Raw genomic sequence first — 20398 nt, 5'->3', positions numbered from 1 at the left:
CCCGCTTTATATACCTAGCAAGTGCCAAAAGAGTTAATTTCCTTCACGACCATCTCGATTTCTGTAATAGGAGCGCGCATTGAAGCGGATTCAACCTTTTTTATATTGAAAAATTTGCTCTTGGCCATGATTTATTCTAATTATGTTTTAAGGTCCTATCTGAGATATTCCAATTTGTAAGGAACATCGGAGTTTATTAGAATATATATATATATATATATATATTGAAAGATACAACAATATTACTTAGGCTCCTTTGCAGGGAAACCTTCCACTAACATATCGTTTTTTCATCAATAAGCATTTCATACACTATGAGTTAGAAGACGCCCAAGAAATAAATATGATAATATTTACATGATGATTTTGCTGGAACTATACAATGGCTGGGTCAAATAACTATGTTTTCTGTAGATCGTATCTGGTACAAGCACAACGAGATACGTGAACATCGACTGAGGGTATGAAGGAAAGCCCTGCAGATTTCCTAGGCCAGAAGCGAGAACAAAAAAAAATAGGACCTGTTTTAACGCAACAACGAAACGGCAGTTGAAGCTAAGAGACGACCAGTCAGGTATCAAAGCTTTTTCCTTTTCTATAGACCCTACAGTAACGTATGGCCGGGACTCATAGAGCGGTTTACACATTCCCACGTTCCTGTATAAGCTCTTTAACCATGCGCTTGTTGCCATACTAAAAACACATCAGCGTCTCAGCTGCAAAGCGTGGTAAATTTACAAATCAACCATTGTTTGCAGTCTAACCTAAAACGTGACAATCCAACTCTCTTAATTTTAAATCCGTACTTTCATACATTTCACGGCACAACGTGAACAACGTTAAGGTGGACGTGGATGATTCACCAGGATAATTATCAGATAAGAAAACGAAATCTAGGAAAGAACAGCCGACCATTGTGGGCGACGTCTCGCTTATTGCGTCTACAAGCAACATACTGGACTCGCTTACACGATCGCCTGGCAGTAATTTCCTAGATGCAAGAAAAAACCAACGCTAAACAACGTAATCAAGGCTCAAGTGGTCCTAATGGTAGAGTCATCCATCGTGCTGGCTTTCACGGCGTCGATTTTTCACTGGGCCTGTTGCTTCGGCCGAATACAAGTCAGACTATTGAAGGCGAATGAGATGCCACTAATAATAAAGAGGTTCGTGGATACTCTCAATGTAAAGCAAGTTACTCCTTGCGCAGTAACTGAAGAACTGGTAGCTGTGTTTTGTCATTCGTCGTATATGCCAGAAAGATACGATTTCATTGCGGTAGTGATAACGGAGCGCTCAGATGCTTCGAGTATTATGAGCTGATGTATATGCTTGCATTAAATACATTCACTACGCCACTCTAGTTAGAATTACCCTAGTCCTCACGCAATAGTCCTCAGACGAGCAATATTGCTAATTTCTTTGATCGGCGAGTTATGTTGTATTTGTTTTACTTTCCTTTGGAAAGAAATTCGACAGCGGCCGCATAGCCCTACGACGCACAACGGCAGCGCTAGAAACAGGACGTAAACGGGAAAATCGCCCATGTCTAGGTGCGTCTGTCCACGCCGTAGAGTCATACGCAAAATCGAATCGACACCTCTTGAGAAATAATTCTGTAAAACAAAGATATTAATAAACACTGAATTCAGTAGTTGATGGCCTGTTGGGTGAACAGATCGCATTACAGGGAATATCGAAGCATCGCGTCTGGTATTAACGGATGTGGTCACAATTGCATCGCACAACGAAACACATACAAATTATTGGCCACCATCGTCTGCGCTTTCTGAGCCCTATTCTTTTTTTGGGCTCTCTGCTGCGTAGTTCTCAGACACGAAAACGAGGTTTATCGTTTCTTCAATATTTGTACGGAGTATTTCTGGGCAGTCTTCGAAGTAACATGTTTCACAACTCCGCTTAACACCGTTCCACATGGACACTTCATACTTTCGGTATGTAGGTTACGCATGCAAGCATTCCCATCTACCCTTCTACTCTACGCGCCAATATTACGGTTGGGCTATTGGAACTGAAGAACATCCCGCAATGTATATATTTTGTTTGCCTTATTTACTCTTATGACACTAAATTTTCGTGTTAACGAAGATATAATCGGTTTAAAAAACTTACTCCGGTAGCACCTATGGTTAGCTTTTATTGTATTATTGTACATACAACAACAAACAATCCGCCATCGTCATAATATATCACATAAGATTTTTATCTCTTTTCCTTGTGTATTTCCAATAGTAACCCCCCACCAGACGAGACTTCCTCCTGTTTGTTCGGATTTTCCCTGATTTTTGACAAGGTTCGTTCACCACGCATAGAGAAACGCGTGGTCCTGTAAGATACGTGTGTTTTGGTTTGTGGAATAGCTTTATCGCGCACAGGAAGGTTTTCAGAACGGTACAAATAGGACTTAGGGCCTAGTCTTTCTGTTGTCTATCTGTACAAAACGCCCGGCGATAATGGTTGTGCCTCACTAGAAATCAGAGTGGCGACACGTGTCATAAGCTGTCCCCGATTTTTGGCATCGAGAGCGCGCATCGCCCGTAGGACCGATAGTGTCGTCTCGACCATAGTGAATGTGGTCGTTTGATACTTGTTACACTCGCCTTCCGTGGTCTCTCTCGGCTGTTGATAGATGCCGGCTTCCGCCAGAATTCTGTAAACATATCTGGACACAGACGGGGCAATACAAAAAGCTTAGTAGAGGAGCTTCGAAGAGAACTTAAAATGTTTTTCAGCTGGCTGGTAAGGGGCAGACAATGTAAGGGTGCTGATCCTCAAGTATACGATGAAATATTTGCTTCTGGAATTATTTTGCCATGCCTACCCATTGATGGCCACATAATGTCAGTTTTCTTCGGTTTTAAGGACGGTAACCACTTATGCCGATCCGCCAGGGAATAGAGCCTCCGGCTTGGGAACCAAGGAGTACAGGCAGATTGTGCAATGCTACTTTATTCAGATTGAATGTAATTGCATACTGAGCCACCATTTGCAACGACACTGTAGTAATCCATTTCATAGAAATTGTTTTTAGCTAAATTCTATTAAATCTAGTAAATCTAATTATAAAAGGGTCTAAAAGCCAAAAGACCAATTACGTCTTATTTCCCACACTGCAGCAAGAAGAAAACGTCCCCAAAATTAATCTAATGTAACTTCTGAAATTTTTGTGAGAGATTGCTCATTTAAAGATTGGGATCATCTGAAATAGTCACAAACTCAAATCCTACTTACGATAGTATAAAGAAATTTTGCTTCAGACGGGTGGCTTTCACCAGAACGCAAATAGGTCTAGACCCAGTTTGATTTAAAACCACATATTGCTATGTTTCGCAGACGAACACGTCGTTTCAGTGGCATCATGGATATTACAAATGCCTGTAACGCATAAGCGTTCTCCGAAATTGCCTTACATATATTAGTCTGAACTAGACCCACCAAGAGATAGGCCGTAGTTATAATATTGTCCTTAGATTGTGGAAATTATCTCGATGGGAGGGAGTTTCAAGAAACAGTAGCGATTCAGGCCGAACTTACTGATGAGCGTATACGTCGTCACGGCCCTGATAGAACCGCTTTTTGTGCTGTCTTCTTAAGCGTATCTTGGCCGAAGTGCCAACCGTTGAGGTATCAGAATTCTCGCTTCCTTCCTCAGAGTCATCTTCCTGATCAGTTTCAGCTCGGTCGCCATCACCACTCTGATCACGCTGTTCTTCCACGTCAGCGCAGCCTTCTTCGCCAGTTCGGGCTTGATTTCCTTCTAGCTCTTGTTCGTCCTCTGTAGTAGATCGGATTAGATCGCTTGTAAGGGCCTGGGCAGCTTTTGTAACTGCCCGACCAATTCGGCGAATCGTTTGGCCTGGTCCATTGCGCATTAATCGTAGCCGCCAAGACATTTCTCAGATTCGTTATCCGCGGCGCTGCTGGCGCTGCTCGGATTTGTACAGGAAACAGGCGTTGCTATTTTAGAGAGGGCTTAACGTAAGTTCCCGCTCTGGCTGGTCGCTGAACTTAATTAGAGGAAAATATATATGTGGGATCGGACGGACATGCTGATCTATGACAAATAAGCACTCAGTGCTACTATACGTTACGTCGGTGTGTGTACGTCTATTGAAACTTCGTTTCTTTAGCTGAAAAAAGCTTATGAATTTATTGCGCCCGGAAACAATTATGCGCGCTCGGACCCTAGTCAGACGATAAGTAATCGACTGAAAACGTAGGATATTTTTCTTCTTCTGATTCGCTCCTTTTAATTAATTCATTGAATGGTATTGGTATATTCCCTTAACGAAAATATGCGCTTACAATAGAAAATAACTTAAGTGTAGAAATTGGCAAATAATAGGTTTCCAGTTGTAAGTAGGGTTGTAGATGAACAAGCGTTTGTATAAACTGGAAACTGATTTGTCTTTTTTTAATAGAATCTCTGCCCCGCTTTATATATATGCACTGCGAGATAGCTTTTTCAATGACTGAACAAGAAAATGAATTCCTCCAGCGATTTGAAAGTGTTGCAGATAACCCGACTTTTCTCAGCAGTTGTATTTACAATTAACCTCTTTATTTTTGAGATTATCTCAGCTTCAACTTGTTTCTCCAAACAAATTTAGTTCGATGCGTTGGCTCAAAAGTTTCCAAAAGTGCAAAGTAACAAGTTTATCGCTTGTCGTACCGTTGCCGCTGACGTTGCGGCATATCGGCTCTTATCGACTATAGAAACAATAATGATTAAATGAAGATAGCCCTCTAGAATTGATGACAACTGCTATACATCCTAGGATCTTCTCGTAGGATCCTAAGATGTATAGCATTGGATGTATTATAGGATGTATTTCATGATAAGGCGACGGTAACGTGTTTGCCTACTTAACCTAAGCACACGAACGGGACGAGGAGCGGGAACACAAGGGAGCAACCGTCTGAGGTAATGGTATCGTTCACAACACGTCGTTGTTAATAGCTTTCGTATGACCGTGCCGGATTCTCAACAACTAGCAGCAGGCTCAAAACTTTCCAAACGCAAAAGCATAAAGGAGACGCGGTGACTTTTCCACAGAAACCGATCCTGCTTCCACGCGCTTTACATTCAACGCTGATTACTAACTTTGTTTCACCACGAAATTCATCCGAACGAATATCAGAAGGCCGATGTCTTCTAACGTTGCTGTCGCCATATCAGCTTAACGGTTAACGTATTTGCCCACTGGTATTAGAGACACGTCCCGATCTAGACATAAACAGACTTCGTTTCCTGCTCGGAGCCAGCCATCGGATGGATACCTAACGGCAATCTTAACCGGATTTAAAATTCGTTACCGCACGTAGCTGTTAAGTAATGATGGTTTATCTAATTCTTGCTTAATGGTTTTCATATGGACGAAATCGCCCTTACGGGTTCCGCTTGAGTATTGTTCAAATGTTTTCGTGAATTATGAATAGAACGTTATGGAACATGCTAATTTTTCAAAATAAAACTGGTGATCTATTCGAGCTATTTTTTTTGGGAATATAGTTTGATTTGGATGTTAAAAACGCAGCAAAGGATGCTGATAGTTTAGTTGAGAGGCATCATGTCGTTCGTATATCACAAGACTTCAACATATCGTTAAGTGAAGCCCATGCACAATGAAGGCTACTGTGGTGGTTCGACGTCGTCAGTCCGTAACAGATTTTTATTGTGCTCCAATTTATTGCTTGAAATGATTCTACTGATGGCAAAACATCGACACATATAGCACCACAGACTATTCTGAACTGACCTATAAGGGCTTCGATGACGATTTCGCGGTAAGGTCTTTGTTTTCTAATTTACGAACAGGTGAATTGGTATATAAGCGCAAGGCCGTGCCAGGTTCGTGGAGAAAAACGAGAATTATGATTTAGTATAGCCGGCGGATGGACTTTGATCCTTCCCAGAAGACCTGTTACAAGAGTCCTACCCCGAAGCCTTTATTGCGAACTACTGAATGAACAGTTTCGGCTGTCTCAGTGGGGTGCCGACATGCCTTCATTCGTACCAACAAAACGAAAACATTTTAGAACCAACGGCAGATCCACGTTTCGTTTCACGGTGGAAGAGTCAGCCATCTGAAACAGTGTACAACAGCAACACCGGGCGTAAAACTAAAAGCATCTTTTCGACTAGTTTATGTTAGCATCCCATAAAATGCCGTGTTTTCTTTTTTTGATTCGGTTATGAAATCTAGTGAAGACGGCCTGTATCAGATCTCAGCGGATTGCTGCATATTTAGGAAAAATGTATGTCTTGTAATTTCAATTTTCGAAACTGCTTTACGTGTTCTTTCGGGTAACAATACGCACAGGCGCGCCGTTCCACAACGCTATCGCGCGGGACGCATAGATTTTTCGTCACATGCTCGATCCTCTAGAGCTGGTCCCTACGGCTAACGGTATGTAGTCCGAGCAATTAAAATGTTTTCCTTAGACCGCCTCTTCATATAGAACTCCTTAAAACCTTAGGTGCTCGTATAGGACCCGGCTACTAGTTGTTACTATTGCTGTGGGCCAGGCCAGCTCCATATTTTTCTTCACTGAAGTCAACACAATAGTATAAACGATTTCTGAAAAACGGAATCTGCTGAAGTAGGCCCATAAATTTTTCGAATTTTATGTCCGTTATTGCCATTAAGTATTGCTTCAGATAGCTGGCCCTTGGTGCGAGACGAAGGGGTGGTATTATCTAGTTTCAAACTCAGGTTATCATGTGTCTTTGGGGTTAGCAGATAGACGTTCACCGACAGATCACAAAACAGGAGCCGTAAACGGCACGAATCGTACGAGTCGTCACGAACGGCATGGACTTCTTTAAAGAAATTATACGCATTGTGCTACGACAATGTAAGTAACATTAGTCATATCCAAATTAGAACTACTTGCTGAAGGGTGCCTCAAGCCTGTTTCACGCTTTCTACAATATTTCCTCACGAGGTTTTCTCGTCACCTTAAAAGCTGCACGAATTTGATGGCTTGAAGGATTTGATGGCATCTTAATGACGGTATTCCTAACTAGGTTGAAAAATAGAAATTCATTGTAAGAATTTTCTTTTTGTTTTTATGTTGATTATGTATCTGTAGTTTGTGTGTATGTGCTATCCACAAAATGTATGTTATAAAATCAAACTCAACTGAAGTCTAATGTGAAAAATCTGATTCAAGCAAAAGGTTCAACACCTTATCATGCTGCCTCGTGCATATTAATGATTTTTTCTACGCTATTCATCATTAACAGGCGAGTAATTTCAACATGTTTCCGACTCTGTTTTTACAGTAATGTTCCTCGCGAGGCGTAAATATCCAATAATATATTATAAAAAATCGGATGTCTGTGCTAAAACAATTCGCCCATAGAGTCTTCAGAACGTGATGTATATAACGCTACTATCAATTACTACACTTAGCTTTGTTCCTTAAGTATTTTTTATTACACTTTTTTTTTACTTGGTTCCTCCTAAATAACAGGCCTTCACTGTTCCATTACGATTTAACATTGATATGGTAATTTTAAATATATGTATATTTGTCATCATTAACATCGCCATTATAACTATCATGGACGATACCAGCTATAGTAATACGAGAGGAACACGAATGCAGGAAGTGCCACCGTCAGTAAGTTATTCCTTCCATTGAACTTCTCCACTATGCACTTCAGCTTGTTGTTGTTGTTGTTGTTGTTGTTGTTGTTGTTGTTGTTGTTGTTGTTGTTGTTGTTGTTGTTGTTGTTGTTGTTGTTGTTGTTGTTGTTGTTGTTGTTGTTGTTGTTGTTGTTGTGCCTATGATTATTATAGTCGTCTTCATCGAAGCTTTTTCTAGAAGAACCATACAATATCACTTGTAAATTGGACACGTGGCGTGAGCTCGAATACGTACGCATGCTCAAGCACGCTGACAATGGTGGCTAGAATTATCCCTGTCGCAACGAAGATGGCACACGGTTTCAAGCTATTGATGTAATTGAACCGACGCAACTAGGTGTACACGGGATGATCGTATATCTAAGCTACTCCATTGCCAATGGAGCCAAAACAAAGCGGTAGTTTCAATAGGTGGTCGACGGGTGCGTACGAGGTGTAATGGTGCAATAGGCTTCAACAGGGTAGGGCATCTAATTACGATAAGGGGTTGCCCGATTGCCGCCGCTCACGGTCACTTTCCCGTAACCGAGGTTGCTTAGTCTGTAACTCGGATAACTGACCTCATATCCGCCATATCCATAACCGTACAGATCTCCCAGTGGGGTATACGCGTTGTTGTAGTATGGATAGCCCATTCCGTACACAACAGGCACATAAGGGGAAACATCATATCCGAGACGCACATATGGATTTATGCGCCAAGCGGCTGAAAAAAACCATAGGACAGTTTAGTGTACCCGATTCTCTCACGACGTTGGAACTTGCGTTTCACCCAGAAGTGGTTTCGCGTGCAATTAGAGGGCTTTATGTATTTGAATTAAACTGAAAAGGGTTAATTTTACTTAATAATAAAAGAAGTTAATAAAAAGAAATCAGGTAAGGTTTTCTATTAACGAACTAGCATGCCTTTGAGATACGTACAGACCATAACTATTAATTTTTGACAGAGTGTTTTTATGATTATGACAACACGTTACGTTTTATGTCCTGCGTAGTTAACAACAGAGTTAAATCTATGTACATTTCTAATAGAAACACGGACACGTTTCGGTAGCCAAAGCACTATTCGATTTGTATGCATTGGCGTTGTATTGTGCTTCATACAAACGAATCTATATCTCAGTTCGAGTCAAATACCTAGAATATCCCGGGTGTTAGAAGTGCACACGGCTCCGTAGCATAAAGTTAACGGCGTGCTATGTCGGCATACGAGAAATAGTGTGACGTTTGTAAATTACAAGGAAAGAAGAACCAAGCGAAATACAATGTCCTACTTTTTACCTTATCTGTTGCTTAGGACCTTGGCGTACAAGTGTTCGCGGGATGGGATTTTGGTTAACACATATGCCAACCTGTACGGTACGTTGTGTTATAGTGTAAAATAAGGATTCATCTAGTCAGTTGTATAGAATGATCCTTTCGGCTAAACCCTTTAGAACGCTCACTACTGCGCCGCCTGAGATCTACGGTTAAACGTATGTAAAAACGATTTTTACACGTCAGGAACGTTCTTCCTTCAAGAAAGACGCTCGCCTCTCATTTACACCGTACAAAGCTATTCAAATATAATTATTATATTATAATGAATTCAAATCTAATAAAATTGTTTTGTTGTAGTAAACGCACCATACTTACGGAAGCCATTGAATAAAATAAAATCTTAAAAAAAAAAGCTATTATGTGTCGAAAATGCGCAAATGGCCTCATTCTATCTAAGTGCGAGATGCTCCCTTTTGTCTGTATAAGGTGTGTGCTTTCATGTTCTTTTTTTTTATATAACTTCTGCTTGCCGACTAATTAATTGCTACTGATAGTGAATCGAATGGCACCACCCAGCAGTTAGTTGATAAATGTGCCTTCACGACTATATGCAAGGCTCGCCTACAGAGTTTCGGTGGTGGTAACTTAGGTAAATTAGGCAACGTTCTCAAGCTGTCAAGCTGTAGCCACAGCTGCGGCTTCACACGTCCTAAAGATCGAGTGGATAACGCGTTTGTCTGTTAGGGGTTAGTTGCTTATTTTTAGGAACATCTTGCAATTTCAAAACCGGACGTAGACACGTTTCGTACTAGAGTCGGTTGTCTAATGGAGGCAATTCTGAACGGCTTCAGTACCGGACGTAAAGCATGCGTGACTGTACTTACTTGACACGCACACGAGCGTCGCAAGAATTACAATAATAGAGATCTTCATGTTGGCGTCCAAGTTACAGCCTAATGTGGCACCGAAAACTTAGACAGTTTTCTCTTATATACACTCTTAAGTGGCTCCGCGCACGGAAAGGCGATAACCGGCGTTCGCACAGATTCAAGGAGGGACTATTGCATTAGTCTGCCAATTAGTGACGGTCAACTTATCAGCGCATCCTTGATCTGACCAATGTCGAAGTGTGAACTTGATGACATCGTCGTGACGGCGGTGGCCCTTTCATCCTCGGCTTCTTGATGCGATGACGAACTTGGCATCTTCGACACCCGACTGCTACCTCTGCTGGCTTCCGAATAAAAAAAAGAGTCACACACAGATTTGAAATTACCGCATCGAATCACCACACCTGCAGGCCGCGCACGAGCACCGACAACGCTTGTAGTACCTCTGGCCATGTGAAGCTGGCTTCCACTTTCATAGGATAGGTACGTACGCGTGAAATGCTGCCGGCGGTGGAACAACAAGCTCGTCTAGTAAATTCGCACTAGCTCTCGGTTTCAAAGTGATCGGCTGAGGTTGCCAGGCGTGAAGTATATGAGGTATAAACTCTTCAGCCAAAAAGATGAATCAAATGCAGCTTCCTTTCGCTGGACCGACTGGTTGATGCTTAAAGGGATCTCGCTTAATGAGCGTCTGATTGGTTGCCAGTCGGATTACTTTACTAACCTGTCTGGATAAAGGCTACAAATCTGTGACACCTCTAAGTGGATGGCCGGTAGCGTAGTAGATGCAAGAAAATAAACTGCAAGATCGAACTAGTTTAGGTTTAGGGAGGAGCAGAAGTTTTCCGATAGTTGGAGAACTTTCAACTTTTTCTACTCTTGCTACTTTATCGAGTGCAACTCTCAAACTACCAGATGAGCTTTTGGGTCATCCTCTATTTTGCCTGTTACTGCAATTGCTGGGATAGCCCAGTTACCAGCTATGCCTACTCAAATGTTAAATAGTTCTTTTTAATAAATCGATTAGCTTTCTTCGATCTAATGACGATTCGGCAATCGATATTATATTTGCATGATGTGCATTTTCGTATTGAGATATTCTATCAAAATCATACCTAATTAAATTATATATAATAGGGCGACGGTATACCCTTGCATCTTGCTATGCCCATCAATAAGCACATACTCTAAGCACAGAAACAGAAAACAACTTTACAAGCGGGCCCTACAAAAATTGGCCATAACCCTATAGCTAACGTGGGTTCTTCTTCGGAATATATGGGAAGCTGCATCGAAGGTGAATACGTGTGTCGATTAATAGAGGAAACGGTAACGACGATCCTTTGAGCAGGAACGTAAGATTAGCTTCTTTTTTTCGGTAAGGTCCCCATGGAACAGTGCAATGTTAACAAGTCCTATCGACACGAAGTAAGATGGTCCAGATTCGAAATTAGGTCCAGCCAGACCTTTTTCGATGTTAGAAGGGGCCGCAAGTCGTCGACCGCAATGACTGACTGGGGCTACAGTACAACTATTTGACGGATAAACAACTAAAGGTTCTCCGTACTGTGAAGCATAAGTTCCTATTTAACATATTCGTATCGATTCTGTGGCTTATGAAAAGAGAATTATGGAAATCGAGTCCGCGTTTCACGGATTTATCGTCATTTTTGTGTAACATAATTGACGGTCTACTCGTACCTACCGGAAATTCGGGGACTGGCCTTCAAACTAAGGAGGATAACTCTACTCGCTCGCTTTCAATTGAATCAGTAAGAGGCTTTATTACCTTTATGGCTTACAATTCTCTAGATAAAGAACCAACAAAAAGAACACGGCTTTAAATTGATGACATATAAAAACGGATACCTTCAATAGTACGTTATAACAAAAGCGTTAAATCTTCTCAACAAAACGTTTACAAATTTGATTTTCTAAGATTGCATAGATTCTGCTTTTTTATGCTCATCTAGTTAGCCCAGTGATGGTTCTACTTTTGCCAGCACATGTAGGAGCTCTATGCATAGGCTCAAAACGGTCATTTTTGCTAAACTTGTTCCGTTACTTGTAGATTCGGCCTTGCCACGTATTCGATAGTTAGGGGTATTTAACGTCTCATTGAACTTATTCATAGCTACTACTTTCCACAGTTACGCAATGAATTGACGGGATGATTGGAGCGCAGACATCTGGCTTCTTTATTTCATATGTACTAAATAAAATCGTTAGCATCTGGATAAAAATTTGTCTCATAATTCAATATTCAGTCCTCCTATTCAGTTTTCTACCGATAGAGCAAGAAATTACAATTACAGCTTGGATTAGAGCATTCTCCATTAGCCAACGTATTACCTATCAAAATTCAAGTGTTTTTCCTTGGTGCATGGTAGGGCCTGGTAATCGTCGTTTCTACGGGACATTTCTGTTAGCGGTTACCTACCTAGACCCCGAGCCAGTTTTATTTAATCTGTTACCACTGGCAGACATTTGTCATCACGCTGCCCGCATAGAATGTTTGTTTTTCTTGTTCTTTCTACGAACATAACTCTATTTTTTTTTTTTTTTTTTAATATATACACATATGTTCGCAGAGATCGATGATGCAGAAGCGATGGCCTTGAATGGTAGAAAGCTTTGACTGACATAAACGTTATCCTGTACGTTACGTGGGACTGGCAAGGTAACGTCATCATTACAAACGTACTAGAGCACGAGCTAATGTTAAAATCCATTCATTATAGGAGGCCGATCTTCTTCGTTTGCTTGGTTGATGAATATACCTACCCAGTGTTATAACTACAAACTATAGTTTGACGCAGGGGAATACGCTGACAGTGCTACGTATGGGACATACCTTGCTTGCAACAGAAAAAGGGAATAAGTGCTCAGATAATTTCGTACGCAATTTTGTTGACGTTCATTACTATTAATCGCGTTTATATCGTCCGTTATTATCGTAACTAACATTATCAAGCAAGGGCTCGATAACAGACGCACCCAACGACGTCTAGGTTTGTATGCGCTATTAAAACGTAGATGCGACATTGTCGCCTCGGAACGACGTTAACTACAGCGTCATTTGCCTAAGTACGATGTTACTAGTAATTAATTATCTCTAACAAATCGGTAAAAATTATCCGCTAATTTGTATTGGGGTATCAGGAAAGAAATCTTGGAACGATTGAAGTAGTTGGTCATAGTTGAAAAAACGCGTAGGATTTTCATTTAACTTATTCGTAGTAACATCCACGGACATTGAAAATGGAGCTTCTTCATCATTGTCCTCTGAAGTTTATTGTCACAGAAGTATTTGCAGTTCCACTTTTGTCATAGAACTGTAGTGCTTCTCAGTGCCACGAACACCATGGTACGGTAAACTTTCCGTAGTGTCGGCACGAACGCGTATGTATATCCTTTCGTACGCACGATTGTTTTTTTTCCATTTTAAATTGTTTAAATTACCAGAGTTGTCATGTGTCGAAAGGTCGGTCCATTATTAACGCCCCATTTAATTAATCAGACAGCAGCTAAGATCTCTTCTAGCCACCAGTTGTTCCTTATGGATTTGTGCCCCCCCACCCCCCACCCTCTCTCTCTCTCTCTCACACACACACACACTCACTCTCTGCGATTTTCTGGAAGATAAAATTGATTGTGTTTCTAATCTTGATGTTGCTTGCTGTTCAATGTTGGAAGTAGTCATATTTTTGCCTATTCCATTTCTTGATGCTTTTCCAGTATACCTGTTACCTTCACACTCGTCCACCCAGAGAAAGCAAATTATAGTTGTTATTATTATTGTTATTATGCGTCGTGTATTCTTCAATGCAATGTCTCGGACACCTTATCCGAGACACTGCATCACGAAGCTGGTAGATCTTCATCAGTACAATATGCAGTAGCAAGGATTGAAATAGGGTATGGCCACAAGAGCATAACATTGCCACTGTGCTTTGCCTACTTATGCACCGCTCTGTCCTATTGGAATTGTCTCCGGTCGTTAACCTTATAATAATATTTTGAGAAAGGTATTGATTTATGGTTATTTGTCTTTCTATTCTTGCAGGCCGCAGTGTCCGGGTGCTACTTTCACGCCGTGTATCCATCACGCTTCATAGAAAAGGTGTCTGTGTCTGCGCATGTTGCGCATTCAGAGCTGGAAGATCGTAAGACTGTCGCTGACGAATGTTGTACATGCCTGGTGACGCACGCTAATCAATTTCCCTTTGGATTTCGTACAAGTTATCTTCAGTAATCATTATTGTTAATGTTATTAGTCACCCTACATAGAGTCGTAAAATTGGGTATTTGTACTTTAACAAATGGCATAGCGACAGTATCGTTTTCGTACCTGCTTGTTTTGTTGATAGAAGCGTTCCTTGCCATCCTTCCCCATGCCTTTTTTTCCGTGAAAAATACTATAGATATATAGTAGTTTTTACTTGTGCCACGAGTCAACAAGTGGTTGCGTGTCTGTGAACGCTTTCATTGACTTACTGATGTACAGATGCAAGTTTATATAGTTCCTATGATTAACTCATGTTGTTTCTGTGTGGCTGAGTACGCTTTATCGAAAGCGTCATCGTTTCTAATCTTAGTGGCAACGCTCGTGTGCTCCTTTTGCACCGTCCGTATCTGTGCAGACTGATTTTTTGTTATTAATTTAATTAAAAAAAAAACAAACAAGCGGACATTGTGTCACAGTTTACGTGTGCACGAATGAAATGCTGTTGCTATCCGTCCGGTGTCACGCATAACCGTTGACGTATGTCATCGGTGTATTTAAAAATATGTTTCATATTTTGTTTTTTTTTTTTATTATATTAGATTTTGTTATTAACGTTATCACTATTGTAATACTATAAATGGTGGGCTGTTTTCAAGAAAGGAGCTGTTATTGGATAATCCTACTGTAATCAAGTGTGTGATAATCAGCAAACGGCTTTAAGTTTTTAGGCATGGAAAAAGTGTATAAGGCATTTCTTTCAAATTTCATTTTTATGTCAATTTCTAATTCAAAGCTCTGCTGTTCGTGCTGTTTAATACACCAGTCACAAAGCTGCTTTATTTTTTTGGTATTGTCCACGCCAATAGATTTTCATCGGTTACCAACGACGCTACATTATTTCGTAGCAGCATGATAACTTAAAAATTAATTCATACATTATATATATATGTATATATATATATATATAAATTAATGGCACAGGTAGATGAAGCCTGTTATAATCAGCCATTACAAGCTAGACCACTCTACTGTTACCCGGTAAATGCTGGAATCAGATTTATTCCTGTTCAGTTAGCTGCACAACTCTACGTATTGCGTGGGTGACGTTTCTTGTCATTTCTTTCCTCGTAAAGTTCGCTTACGGAAGTTACCCGTTAAAAAGTATCAGAATAAGCAATAGTTTTTCATAAATCTGTGTGTATATGCATTGTGTCTGTCAAATAACTTCCGCTCGTTGAAAGGGTTACGTCAACTTTGATGCAGACTGGTCATTGTATACTATAGTTATTTTATTAGGGGCCTTATTATGTATTCACTCCAACGTGACGATACTGGGGCAAATCTTTCGGGTGATGAACTAGCGGAATTGACGTCAAGTATAGCTTTTTTGTTTTTTCCTCTTTCATGAAACATATAAACACTCTAAAAAGTGTGGGTCAATTGGTAGTTAGTTGACTTCTTGTCGTTCAGAAACAACCCCTGATCGAAAATGATTGCACATATTAAGATACATTTGTCAAATCTCATGTATACTTGCAGACCTTTTCACCTCGTGCATCGCTTTAGTCCCTGCAATAGGCCTGCTTGCTTTGCTTTTTGCACCATTAAATAAATGTATTCATTTTCGCTCATGTTCAGTAATATTTTCTGTATAAAGTGTGGCCACTTCTTACATCGATACTATTTAGCGTTCGTATACTATAAACGGAGTCGTGTTCTTTATTTGTGCTTCTCACGCTCTTTCCCATGTATATATATATTCTATACTCCCATGATGCCTGAAATAAGGCCTTGATGGCAGGAGCGTCATGCAAAGGCGCATGTTTACACGCGGCGTTCTTCGTTATGAAGATTCCCATTTATTTTTTCTGTATCTGTTTTTGTGTGTTAGCTAGAGAAAGGCCAAGGGCCTCGATTTAGCGTGCCTGATACTCAATACTTCATTCTCATTGTTAGTACAAACATAGTTAAGGCAGTAAAATATTTTTTTAACGTGGCTGAAAGAAAATCGCGATTATTTAAGAGACAAAGCACCGCTACTTTTAATTCAAGGTGGACTAGTTTCAACTCGGGCTCTGTGCATTACTCGAGCGTATGAGATCCATCACTTCTCGCACTTTTTCCTTGCTACCTCGAAAAATAGGTCATTTTTATGATTTTTTTTTTACAAATTTTCCGAAAATTAAATAATGTAAACTAATTTCCAAGTAGCACTGATCTACGGGACTATTTATTAATAAGCATGGTCTATATTGAGAACGACATAATTGCAACAGTGTCCAATTCTCGAGCAAACTCAGCAGAAGGCCTATTTATTTAACAAATTTCAATCTGATTAATAGTTTCAAACACTCTAAATAAATATGAGTAAATTTAATATGGTGTTTTAGGCTCTTTTAATTATCGATACCAACCTTACACACATATATTGCCATACAATAAAATCTTTCACAAATATTCAATATTGGGTAAATGTTATCATTTTTCGCTTATAGAAAATGAAGGCATTGGCTTTCATTGCAGCTAAATTATAGTCCCATCAATTATCTAATGGCTCTCACGTCAATTGAACAAAACGAGTTAAACAAAAACATCGTTGTTTTTAATATTTGTTTTTAACTAGAATGTACTATATAATGGTGCGACTCTTTCTTTAGAATAATGAATCTTCGTTTGCCTCTTCGCGTTTGCTCCAGTCTACTAGCGTCGTTACTGTATTTATGCTATACTTTTACACAGTAACGTTGACACTGCGATTTTTGTTTTACTTGTTTTATCGTGTATATTTTTCTAACCCTTCAAAAAATGATTAAAAACCAATTATTGGGCGTGCGTATGTAGATGTGAACATGAGAAACACTGGAACTTTTCAAGTTTCGAGACGACTCCAGATTTGATGTATTCGATTCTACAGGCTTCCCGACCCAGACACGTAGCAAGACGCTGTATCATCGGAAAGTTGGCTACTTAAATCTGGATGTGGTGGAATACTTCCTAAGCGGGGCTGTGTCCTGTTGTAGGAGAGACGGTTTTCTGTTAAGCAAAACGAGTGCCGCAACGATCGAACAGCTTTCGTTCTTATGCTTCAAGCTCTGTCTATGTCCTAATCCACACCGGACATCTATAATATCATCCCTAGCAGTCGTTGACTGTGCATTACGTTCGATATTATCATTTGCCGCTACGCAGTTCGAAATACGCGCCATATATTCAAAAGGTGGCTTACGTTTCAATATATTTTTTCGTTTTTTTCTTCTTTTTTTTTCTCTCTCTATATATATCTATATATATATATATATATGTCTCATTTACAGATTTGTTTACCGTTCGACATATTTCTCGCCGATGTACATCTTGTTCCTGAAAATACAACTAAATTTATTATAAATATCAATATTAATTGTGATAACCAGAATATTCATATAATAATAGGGTTATAATAATGACAATTATTAGCGAAATATCTGTTTATATATATATTGGATGGCATCTCTTGATATGCAACGGTCACCGGGGCTCATAACCGTCGCGATTTAGGGAACTGGGGTTTTATTTCAGCACTATGATATTGTTGTATCACTCTCCATAGTTTAGAGCTATTCACTCGGTACTAGCTAGCGTTAACACATATGGTGTTTGTAGGAGCTTCGGCATATGATGTATCTCTATCTCCTTTCGAAGGCGAAGGCTTGATCAATTGATTAGTCAGGATGTCCTTCACTTATGATAAAATAGGCCTTTTTAACCATTTAATCATTCTATTTAAAAAATCTGACTTGAACAATCTCCATAACTTACCAGCATTTTCAATTTGTAGAGCTGCACTACACAGAGAGACGAGGTTTTTTGTATTGTCAGCATAATTTTCGTACCTTGCAACTTTTGTTCCCTCCCAACAATGGCGGTAGCATATATTATGTGCGGCCCTAAGGGCAGTCCTGGCAATATAAGAGGCACGCGCCTTTCTAAACATTCTGACAATCTCCAGTTTGTTGTAACCTATTTTCGCTCATAGGCATCATTTTGTTTTTCCACCTAACTTCACATCTTGCATCTGCTCTTTTGTTGTAACCGTTTAGCCCTGTAACTTACCTCCTGCGTTAGTCCCAAAGTTCCCCTGGACGTTTGATATAGTCGCTAGCGTTTAACCTCATCTCTACGAAAAAGCCGTGCTAATACTTCAATAGTAGCTATGTGAACAGCAGTATGAGTCGTATTCTTTAGCTAAAGAGTGATTTCTGCTGCAAGCATCCATGTAATTAGATTTCACCATGTCTTCACTGCTCCGCCATTACTTTCAGCTCTGAACGGATATTTGTTTTGCGCATACGTTCTTTTCTGATCCCTCTATGATTTTCGTAACATTGTGTTTGATTAAGCGCCCCGCCATAACATGACGCCTAATAGGGACGTCTAGCACAGGCAGCGGTCCTTGCATGGCTCTCTTATTCGTCCTTGCCCTGCTCCTTAATACTAACGAACGACAGGATCGTGCTCTGGATGCGCAATTATAGTACTCGAGCAGCGGCTTACAAATGTTACGTAGCTCTTCGCTAATTACTCTCGCTTGCAAATACTAATATATCTATATATAATAAAAATTGCCGTATTACTAAGATTAGTAATTATAATCGCCACTATCATTGCTCTATCGGAGTTCGATAATAACCCACATTATCCGTCTGCGTGTTTCATGTCTGCACGCCTCTTCCTGGAAGTGCCTCCTGCAGGGTCATCAAAGTATGCCAAAAACATCATTGTTTTGGATCCAAACTGGATTCAACTCCTTTCGGTCCTTCAATTCTGCGAAATGCGTTTTAATAAGGGTTTGACATTAGAACACGGCTTCGCTTCAAAGGGACGTTAATCAATAGGCTATTATCGTAAACAGGATTATTTCATCTAATTCAACCTTCAAATCCTTGGACTGCCCTTTACGATTGCACACGCATCCATCAACGCCCACTGCACTCCAGCTTGAACGCGGCGGCAATAGGGGATTTCGAAAACTATCTGGAGAAGGTGTGATTGTATCAAATGAAAGATACGCTTCGGACAATGAGCCCTTCAAAAATCCGAAGGACTAAAAGGCGTAGATAGATCTGATCATGTCATAGCACCGCCTAACATCCCGGTAGTAAACTGCAACCCGCGCATCTGTACTATAGTCGCAGTGTTGTCGATCGAGCAGCACAGCCAATTCGCCATATTGTAACAAGAAAAAAACTCATGCATACCGTTCGATCATTATATAATATGGACTTGCTTTGTATAGACTTATAAGACGATAAACAAGCGAGGAACTTCATGCAGAATTTGCTCCGTATGAAACGGCTTCTCAACGAAAACCCAATCGGGTTGTCCTTCGATTTCAACCCAGTTGTTTATACCAATTGATTTGAAAGTTCCAGAAACTTGCTATTCTGCTGGACCAGATTAAAACACGCCGTCTGCTTGTATACGTCTTGCAAAAATAGCAGCAAGCCATAGATCATCTATGTTGTCAATTATGCTTCGTTACTAAACCGTTCCACATAATCTAATAGACACACACATACACATAAACAGCCCGGTGGAATGCTTGCACTAATCCAGCAGGGTCACCAAGTGGTACTAAAAACAGCACGGAAACCCCATCAAGAACGGATTTTACGATAAGCACACGAATAGGTTACCAAGTGTTCATCTTCTCTGGTATTTTGGTAACGATTCATTACATTACATTGCTGTATCCGCTGCATTGTCTTCAGCTTTGGCGACGACTTCGCTCTCCGGTGTTGCTATATCCCTGTGGCAGTATTGACAGCACTTTTTTTATGTTCGCTTGCTTTTTTTACTGTCTCTTTTGTATTTGTTGCTGTTGGGGTGTTTTTTGTTTGTTATTATTCCAAGTCATCATGTTAGCCTCGTAATTGATTATTACATAGCATTTTTTGGCCATTGTAATTATCGCCAACATTGACTCGTCTAATAGCGATAGAAATTGGGCTTAAATGGTCCGGCCTTGTTAAGGCCCATGTATTTAGCCTGTTCATCCGTCAATTCGGTTAGATGCGCGTCGAAGGTAGGCAGATGAAGTGACGCCACGTATTCATCCATCTTCTTCGGTAGCAGGTACACGTCAGACTTGTATCGGCCAGCCGGTGCGTTGTACAGCTCGATCAGGGCAAGCGCTTGTGTAGCGGCGGTGATTGAAACAACGAATGATGGAATTGATGAGCACGACAGGTTGACCAGGCGGCCTTCGGCAAGCAAGACGATCCGTTTCCCATCAGGCCAAATGACGTGGTCGACCTGAGAACTGTAATTATTATAGTTGTTGTTGTCGTCGTCGTCGTTGTTGT

The 20398-nt window shown here is 40.4% G+C and overlaps 3 protein-coding genes and 1 long non-coding RNA gene across 13 annotated transcripts in view; 1 reads left to right on the top strand and 3 right to left on the bottom strand.

The window, feature by feature from the left end:
* Window positions 1-2136: 2136 nt before the first annotated feature.
* Window positions 2137-4208, bottom strand: LOC111266954 (uncharacterized). Its single transcript, XM_022844841.2, has 2 exons — window positions 3556-4208; window positions 2137-2683 (listed from the first exon to the last, which is right to left on the bottom strand). The coding sequence occupies exons 1-2, from the start codon at window positions 3912-3914 to the stop codon at window positions 2449-2451; spliced, it is 594 nt and encodes a 197-aa protein (XP_022700576.1). The 5' UTR covers window positions 3915-4208; the 3' UTR covers window positions 2137-2448.
* Window positions 4209-4333: 125 nt separating this feature from the next.
* On the top strand, window positions 4334-9810 carry LOC147752614 (uncharacterized). Of its 3 annotated transcripts, XR_015313610.1 has the most exons (4): window positions 4334-6171; window positions 6345-6431; window positions 6765-6879; window positions 7310-7378. It is a non-coding gene; the product is annotated as an uncharacterized LOC147752614 (long non-coding RNA). The 3 variants fall into 3 exon arrangements; XR_015313609.1 differs by lacking the exon at window positions 7310-7378 and adding an exon at window positions 8974-9810 and having other exon boundaries at window positions 4334-6431; XR_015313608.1 differs by having other exon boundaries at window positions 4334-6431.
* On the bottom strand, window positions 7441-10761 carry LOC147752613 (uncharacterized). Its single transcript, XM_086971147.1, has 2 exons — window positions 9821-10761; window positions 7441-8382 (listed from the first exon to the last, which is right to left on the bottom strand). The coding sequence occupies exon 2, from the start codon at window positions 7913-7915 to the stop codon at window positions 7589-7591; it is 327 nt and encodes a 108-aa protein (XP_086827273.1). The 5' UTR covers window positions 7916-8382; window positions 9821-10761; the 3' UTR covers window positions 7441-7588.
* A 1236-nt stretch (window positions 10762-11997) lies between these two features.
* Window positions 11998-20398, bottom strand: part of AhcyL1 (Adenosylhomocysteinase like 1) — a 174543-nt gene continuing 166142 nt past the window's right edge. For 7 of the 8 annotated variants that reach the window (XM_022844829.2, XM_022844832.2, XM_022844828.2 and 4 more), the window contains one exon: window positions 11998-20355. In XM_022844829.2, the coding sequence (XP_022700564.1) occupies window positions 20022-20355 (334 nt within the window). In that variant the 3' untranslated portion in view covers window positions 11998-20021. The remainder of the gene's footprint in view (window positions 20356-20398) is intronic. The other variant, XR_002684338.2, reaches the window with a different exon arrangement.

Source organism: Varroa jacobsoni, unplaced genomic scaffold (genome assembly GCF_002532875.2).
Source record: "Varroa jacobsoni isolate VJ856 unplaced genomic scaffold, vjacob_1.0 scaffold_1131, whole genome shotgun sequence".
Taxonomy (NCBI): Eukaryota; Metazoa; Arthropoda; class Arachnida; order Mesostigmata; family Varroidae; genus Varroa; species Varroa jacobsoni.
The sequence above is the reverse complement of the archived record's forward strand: the minus strand, read 5'-3'. Positions and strand labels throughout refer to the sequence as shown.